The sequence below is a fragment of the Musa acuminata genome, chromosome BXJ2-6, assembly GCF_036884655.1.
Source record: "Musa acuminata AAA Group cultivar baxijiao chromosome BXJ2-6, Cavendish_Baxijiao_AAA, whole genome shotgun sequence".
NCBI classification, from domain to species: domain Eukaryota; kingdom Viridiplantae; phylum Streptophyta; class Magnoliopsida; order Zingiberales; family Musaceae; genus Musa; species Musa acuminata.
In genome coordinates this window covers 24,213,909-24,221,659 of record NC_088343.1, presented here as the reverse complement: position 1 = coordinate 24,221,659, position 7,751 = coordinate 24,213,909, and the positions used below count along the sequence as shown (strand labels likewise).

Below are 7,751 nucleotides of genomic sequence, written 5' to 3'. Positions count from 1 at the left end.
CAAGGGATGGCCTTCTTCGTACCTTAATGTTTTCCATAGATTACAATCCATACTAGATCTAACTGCAGAAGAGATCTCAGTGGCATGTTTCGATCCTCTTCTCATTACTTAGGAAAAGTGACTGAAGTATAGAGCACAAAATATATATGGATAATAGAATAGTTCAAGAAAATATATTAAACCTATGATCCATACTTACTATTCACACCTTGCAACGGGACTAATAAAAATTCAAATAAATATTTCCCAAATCAAACTATTTTTCTTCCTTCAGATTTATTTTTCTACCCAAAATGACAACTCTTTTCTAGATTTTGTTAGCTTGTTTCAATCCTCTTCCCCATAACATAGAAAAAGTTGGCCTCGGTCACAGGTAAAACAATTTTGGTATGCAACCAAAACACACATTTTACACGATGAGAAATCAGAAATACCATCCCACTTACAAAGATGATTTGCTAATGAACCAAACAAAACACTTAATTCAGATCATTCCAAATATATACATCAATATTTTTATGGTATCAACCTAGACAATCCCACAAATTGGTTTTGCACATCCAAGTGAAATGTTGCAGGGAACAGAAGGGAGAACTGGTAGTTATTCAAGGAAATAGTAAAATAGAAAGATCAAGGTCTCAGATTTCTTTGCTGAAACAATAAGGTCATGTTCTAACCAAATCACAAGGCAAATAGAACTTGGGGTGGAAGATGCTGAATAAAAGAACCACAAAATTCCTATTATTTTGAACTTAAGCATCACACATTAATTATCATCCATATTGAGTCTAATCCTCGATTGCAAATAGAAAGAGCAGACTATATGAGTGAGACCAATCTAATGAAAGAAGACCGAGTAGTGCAGGAAAAAATGGTTGCCAATCAATATTTAATAACATTTACTCATTCCTATCCTCTCTAGACCTTAATAAATATATGCTTGTGTAAGTATGGGGTATGAAGATGCTCACGGGGCCGATTGTGGGAAGCTGAAGCTGGAGAAGGAGATGTAGTTGCCTGCCAGAAACAATAAGAGTACTACTATAACTGTTAGAACCACCCACATCCATGTAGCCATCTTTCTCCTACCCCTCTTGCGAAGTGGCAAGGGAACAGGCTGCATCTTGTACTGCTTTGTTGTGATAGCCGCCCTTGAAGGTCTCTTTGGTGCTGTTGTTACTGTGACATCGGTTTCACGAGCTGCTTTGGGCATAATAGTATCAGTAGAGGGAGCAGGGCCGTCCTCGGCGCCACCTGTTGTGTCCTCAGCAGTCATGCCTTTCTTTTTCTGTTTCTTTGCTTTCTTCTGCAAATGAGAGCAATCTTTTGACTATGAAAATGGTGATATGAGATTTATGTTCAAAGTTGATAAGTACAGTGTTAAAACAAGCTCGGGAACATAAATTTATGTAGAATGAGGTTACCTTCTCTCTCAGTTCAGCTTCCTTCTGTGCTTGGTAGTCTGCTCTGGCCTGTGCCTTCTCGGCTTGTCTCTTTTTCCTTTCTTCTGCCTCCTTGGCTTTAGCCCTTTGCTCCAGCCGACACTGTTCTTTTAACTCGGCTGTAGCCTTTTCCTTCCTCAATTCCTCTTCCTTCTTAGAGGATTCTTGTAAGTTCTTTATCCGCTCCTCTTCCTCCTTTATTACGCTGATCATCTTCTCACTGTTTTCGACTTCTCTATCCAAAACTCTAGCAGTAGATGTTTCCTTAGTCTCATCTAACATGGGTTTTGCTGGTTTTTTTGGTTTAACAGGCTGATTCTTCGTTGCTGCTGGCAAAGCGGGAAATGAGTCCTCTTTGGATGTTTCTAATTTTGCCTCCAAAGCTACAGGTTTAACAGATACACCAACGTTGGCTTGTGGGTGATGAAGGCCTAAACCTTTGCCCTGGTTACTATGTATAACAGGTGGATCCTCATCTGGGCCAAGTGATCTTCCATCAGATGTATTCAATCTCCTCAATGTGCTGTTCATGTTGGATTTAACATACTGCAAGCGGAACTCCTCATCATTGTTCCACAATTCCATTACTTTTTCAACCTACATTGGAGAAGAAAACAATAAATACCAATATGATGTGACTTCTGAACAGCAAGGTAAAGCATGCTGACATACCTGTTTACTACAATGTCGCAGGAGCCCCTCAAAATCTCTTGAAGATAGATAGTTCTCTGCGGACTTCTGATCATTTTTGTACATGCTAAAATGTTTGTTCTGCAGAAAGTGTAAGTAATCTTAGTTGTTCGACTACAAAGACAAGCACTGTTAAACTTAATTTCTAATCAGAACTACTACTGTAATTCTGATTGCTATCAGTAATAGTAAAGAAAAACAAAATTTTAGCAAAGAATGAGGGGCCAAATTAGAGAAGAGAAAAACATCCTGTAATTTAAGGACATGTAAAACCATCAAAACATGATGTTTGGAAGACTCAAAAGAAATGATTCAGACAAATCATTGAATGATGGTCCGATGTATTGCTGAATAGCCAGGCATTTATTTGGGTTGACGTCAACTCAGAGAACGGTTACTAATAGTTTGAGTTGATGCAAAGCAACAAAAAAGGGAGAGAGAATAATATGGAGAACAAATTATTGGTTAGAAGGATAACTTATGGTCCTCAGCATCATAATGATTAGAATTAATTTTTGCAGACTACATATATATATCTTGGTCATCCAAAAGGGAGCTCAAGTACCTAAACAGGAAGATTTTCTTTTTTCTTTTTTCCCTTCAACCAAGATCATATTACACCTCAGGTTACATATCTTGTACATGGCAAAATTATCAAACTATTGTTCGAAAGGAGGCTCTGAATTTCCTATTTTTCTCTTATTCCATGTTCCAGATTCTTTTAAAAGTCATCACAAACATCAGATAGAAGATATGCTGGCATCTCACTTAATAGTAAACTACATCTATTGATCCAAAGATAAACTCACTGGAACTAATTTTATTATCATAGTTTTTTGTTATTAGAAAAAACTGCTCAAGGGTTTACCCCTTACTACTAATAACAAAGAGAATAAATCTGTATGCCAAAGCGAGCAAACAGATAATATCAGTGTACTGAAGTCAAAATCTGAAATTAAACATAACAAACATAAAATGATAAGATGCATTCATTGGATTCCTTAGTCACATAATAAAAATTCAGATTAACAAAATCATATGAAATCATAGAATGGGCTACAGCACACCTTTTCGATCAACAAATTTTTGAGTTCCCGCCAATGCCCATATGCTTTCTGACGAACAGCATCAGCATCTCTAAATTGTTGTTGAAGACCTTTGAGAAGTAATTGTTCTTCATCATACTTCTTCCTGGCAGTATTTGCATTCCTTTCAGTTTGCAACAATTCAGTTCTAAGGGTATCCAGTTCCTTCTTCAAAATCTGCAGAAAAAAAAACAGTATGTATAAGTTAAATTGGCAAACAAAATCCTGAGAGATTGGAAACAGTAGAACATACGTACCTTGAACCGCTTGTCAATCTGTTCTCTTTGGTTAAATGCCTCATCAATTTCTGCCTGAGAACCTAAACTGGAAGTAAGTTGATCCCGTTGATGTCTCAACTGTTTGAGCTCATGTATGTATTGCTTTTCTTCTTTCAAAGGCATGGTTTCATGCTGAAGCTCAAATTCCATGGTTTGTATCTGACCATGACATGTAACTGAAGTTTTACCAAAAAGACCAAGAATTGAACAGCATTCATTTAAAGACTGTTTAAAAGTCCCACCTTATCATGGAGTTCATTAATTGAATGTGCATTTTTCAACTTGTTCATCATTAACTGGACAGAATCTATCTGTTGGCGTTTGGCACTAACTGCAGCTCTTGCAGCTCTCTCTTCTGCTTTTGCATCTTCAAACTTTTTCCATGATTCATTACAGGACACCTGAGGATACAGTTCAATTATGAGAACAAGAAAAATATTTGATGTAACACAATGAGTGTAGACCCACAATAATTCATTAGAATGAACCTATAAGCTAATAATACCTTCTGGTTCTCGATAGCAACTTTGATAGAATCCCTTTTCTGTGTTTTTTCGTTCATTTCTGACTGAGCAATTTGTATATTTGCTGAGAGCTGATCATCAACAAATCTTGGTATTCTAATTATGTAACATGCTTGGGGTTTCCCTATAGGGGTGTCCGCCTTCTGAGCATCGAATGTTGAAGCACCAGGATCCTTTGTTGAGACCTGAATCTCTTCTGTAACTCCAGAATCCCCAAGCCCAGTTTCTTTGTCATCCACATCAGCAGATGGGTTATCTTCAATAGACCTGGCCAAAGAAGTTTTTGATTCTACAGATCCATTTTCAACCCTGGATTTCAATTCAACTGTATCAACATGATCAGCAGCTACATCAAAGCCAGTTTCAGCAACAACACTTTCATTTTCAGCTGCATCAGTGCATAACTTGACTTGTATGTCCGTATGAATATTAGCAAAATATGACATACTTTCACCTTCATTAACAAGTTGTGATTCTAAATGCATACTGCTAATGGTATCTGATGGGCCCGGTACATCTACTGCACTGAAATTACCACCTTCCAATTCCGTTTGACTTGCTTCTTCACAACTGTAGGATTGTGCATTGGCATCTAGAAGCACTTCCATAGAAGTAGCAACTTCTACCAACACTTCCCGGTCAACAACGTGAGGCACACCTGAGCTGCTGGAACCTTCTGTAGAAGGTACATCATCAGAAAGTTTGATGGCTATAATTTCACCAGTCCCAGTGAATTCACCACCTGCTTCATCTTTACTTACTCTGACATCAACTGCCAATAAACTGCTTCTTATATCAACATCTAAGACTGTCCCATTTTCATCCAAGCATATATTATTGGTAACATTCAACAGCTTCATTTCCATATGCTCAATAGAAGATTCAGATGGAATGGCATCTGTAACAAAAGTCTCAGGTTTCTGGTCTTTATCAACTTGTGCATCTGGCATCAGTTCAGCTTGGTTCTGAAAGTCTGTCAACGCAATCTGTGGATCCTTCTCCAATTCTACTTTGGTACCTACTTCTAGTTCTTCTTGATCTTTGGTCCCTGTAACTTGGGATTCAAGAACAACCAACTCTGCTTGGTCATGATTCTTTGGTGTCATAGGCACAGACTGCAGCTCTTTTGTTTCGACTGCAAAGGGTGCAGCCTTATCTGCTTGGTCATCAGCACCTGTAGGATTAGCAATGATCTCCAGCTTCTCTTCCTTTCCATCAAATGCTTTCTGTTGTTCATGGTACATATCACTGGCCACAATTTTTGCTTCTAGTTCACTACCTTCTATCACAGATGATTCAGATACTGCTTGCTCATTGGCTTCAATGCCAATGATATTAGGTTCTTGCTTTTTGTCATCAATGGTGGGGTCTGAGCTAACTTGGTCATCAACTGCAACTACAGTCTCAGATTTCTTTTGTACCTCAACAACAAATTCTAATTCTTCTTCAAGGTTTGTCTCCTCCAATGAGGTTTCACCTTCTTGCTTTTCTCCTACCTTAGTAACTGAGTCTGTTTCAACTTCATTTGTATTCTTAGAGGGTTCCAGACTACAATTATCCTCCATGTGATCATGATTATTCTTGAAGCTCACCTCCTCCCTGCTCATCTCCCCTTTCTCCTTGCATGCTCCACCTTTTGCATCACTTTCCTTTTCACTGGGCATCTCATATTCATTTTCCTCTTTCTGTTCATTAGTGTCTGCCTCTTCCTTGGAATGTCCTTCATCAGTTCCTTCTGATTGTGATTCAATTTTTACCTCTGCCACATCACTGGAGGCCGTCGTTTTCCTACAAACATCAACCCCACTCACTGCTAGTTTTATCACGGGATCGACACTTTCTTCGCGGTCGCCCCCATTCTCCACTGTCAATTCCCCGTCTTCCCGTTTGCCGTCCCTCGTTTCCGGATCTCTGACGGTGACCAACTTAACCTTGCCGTCCAGATCCAGATCCTTACCCCGCAAATCGTTCAAATTGCCGTTCTCCACCATGACTGCTCGCCCAATCCGAATCCCATCCTTCTCCTCACCAACCCGCCACACAATGCCATCTGCATCCCCACTCTCCTTGCGATCGCACTCCAACCCTAAACCCAGACCCACCGTCCCCCGCTCCAATTCGACCACAGATCCACCATTAAACTCGCTCGCATCGGCCGTCATTGCTCAGACTACCATCAATTACCATATATAACAAAAAAGGAATGCGCATCAAAATACAGATCAAAGCTCCTCTCAGTCCATCGCGGATCATACTCGAAATAAACAGATCTAAACAAAAAACAAGCGAGCGTACCTCTCGAAATCAGGAGCGATCTCACAGAATAGAGAAGCCGTCTCAGAATCGCTGTCGCCCGGCTAGAAATCGCAGCTAGAGATCCAAATTCCTGTTCCCTCCACCGGATCTCAGCCTTCCCTCGAATCGCAAGAAACGACAGTCCGATCTCCTTCTCTCTCTCTCCCTCTATTAATGTGGGTTCCGTAGTGGAGGGAGGAGATACGGAAGAGAGAACAGAATGCGAACGAGATCAAGAGAAGAATAGAGAGACGAAGAACAACTTAAAAACGGATGAAGGGAGAGAGCTGAATCAAACACTGTAATTCCGTGATTACAGGAGATCTCGAGAGTTCCTTCCACCTTATTATTTTACTCGTTTCCTATACCCATTCTAACCGCAGACAACGGTGGGCCCTTCTTGGACCCAAGAGGGTAACCCGACGCGGGGTAGCTGTGTAGTTTCCTTAAGAAAACCACTTATAGTAAAGGGCATAACGTTTCTTCTTAAGTAGAAAGGAAAATTAAAACACGAAAGGGAACAGAGGCGTCATTTGCCAAGGAAAAATCTGTTGCTAAGTTTGTGGGTGAGATCAGATTAGAAACCGGGAACCGTGGCGGTGGATCCGGTCCACCGCAGTCACGAATGCCCGACCACCGACTTGGTTCACGACTACCGCACTCGTACGTGGCTCGTTCGCGTGTCGTGATAAAAGTCATTTCTCGAGTCAAGAACCGTTCGATAGTCCGAACAGTTCGAATGTATCGGATTTGGCCGTTACGAGGGATGGGTCATTGGACACGTCACATTAAGTTGGTTCGGAAGACGTGTGACGAGGGAGGGGCGGGGCCCACAAGCCATTCACGAGTGCGGAGGGCCGGAACTCAAGTCGTGGCCGAAGTCGAGAAGCAGTTGAACTCGGCCGATATAAGACGCGTGATGCGGAAAATATACTGATATGAATGCGGCCGTTACGATGGATGGGGTCGTTTAACACGTCACGGCACGTTCCGTTGGGGTGGGAAGACGTGTGACGAGGGATGGGGAGGGAAACGGCATGCCGCTTTTGTGGCGTGACGCCGGCATGGCCCAGTCTTTGTCGGGTAGTGTTGGGATAGTAAGCTACTTTAACGGCGTGGGGGCAAAGATTGGGTTGGCGTTAGCGAGAGGTAACCGCGTTAAATGCACATTCTCTTCGCTTTCTCCGCGTCGGTACTTTCACACTCGTTATGGAGACAGCGACGCGGTCCATTCACGCTATGCCACGACAATTGATCGCCGAAAACCGGCAAAAATCGTGTGATTGAAGGCGATTATTTGAATGTGTGCACAGTTTGGGAGGGGGGGTGGGAATTGAAGTCCATTGTTCATTGAATGCCAAGGCCATCGTTGGATGAGGTCTAATCAAGTTGGGAATCAAAGGCCATTGATGGTGAAGGTTACATGTGAGATCAGAG

At 41.3% G+C, this 7,751-nt stretch overlaps 1 protein-coding gene across 1 annotated transcript; it reads right to left on the bottom strand.

Moving 5' to 3' along the window:
- Positions 1 to 715: 715 nt before the first annotated feature.
- LOC103974640 (uncharacterized) lies at positions 716 to 6,606 on the bottom strand. The gene is made up of 8 exons (XM_009389507.3): positions 6,315 to 6,606; positions 4,001 to 6,189; positions 3,738 to 3,896; positions 3,475 to 3,654; positions 3,200 to 3,394; positions 2,115 to 2,213; positions 1,425 to 2,039; positions 716 to 1,306 (listed from the first exon to the last, which is right to left on the bottom strand). Exons 2-8 carry the CDS (start codon positions 6,179 to 6,181, stop codon positions 968 to 970), a joined length of 3,768 nt encoding a protein of 1,255 aa, XP_009387782.2. The 5' UTR covers positions 6,182 to 6,189; positions 6,315 to 6,606; the 3' UTR covers positions 716 to 967.
- Positions 6,607 to 7,751: the final 1,145 nt, after the last annotated feature.

What these genes read in the sequence shown, in the direction of transcription:
- LOC103974640 (XM_009389507.3), bottom strand. Translation starts at nt 6,181, where the DNA reads ATGACGGCCGATGCGAGCGAGTTTAATGGTGGATCTGTGGTCGAATTG. An exon ending in TTGCTATCGAGAACCAGAAG is followed by an intron (nt 3,897 to 4,000) that starts GTATTATTAGCT and finishes CTGTATCCTCAG; the next exon opens with GTGTCCTGTAATGAATCATG. An exon ending in AGATTGACAAGCGGTTCAAG is followed by an intron (nt 3,395 to 3,474) that starts GTACGTATGTTC and finishes TTTTTTCTGCAG; the next exon opens with ATTTTGAAGAAGGAACTGGA.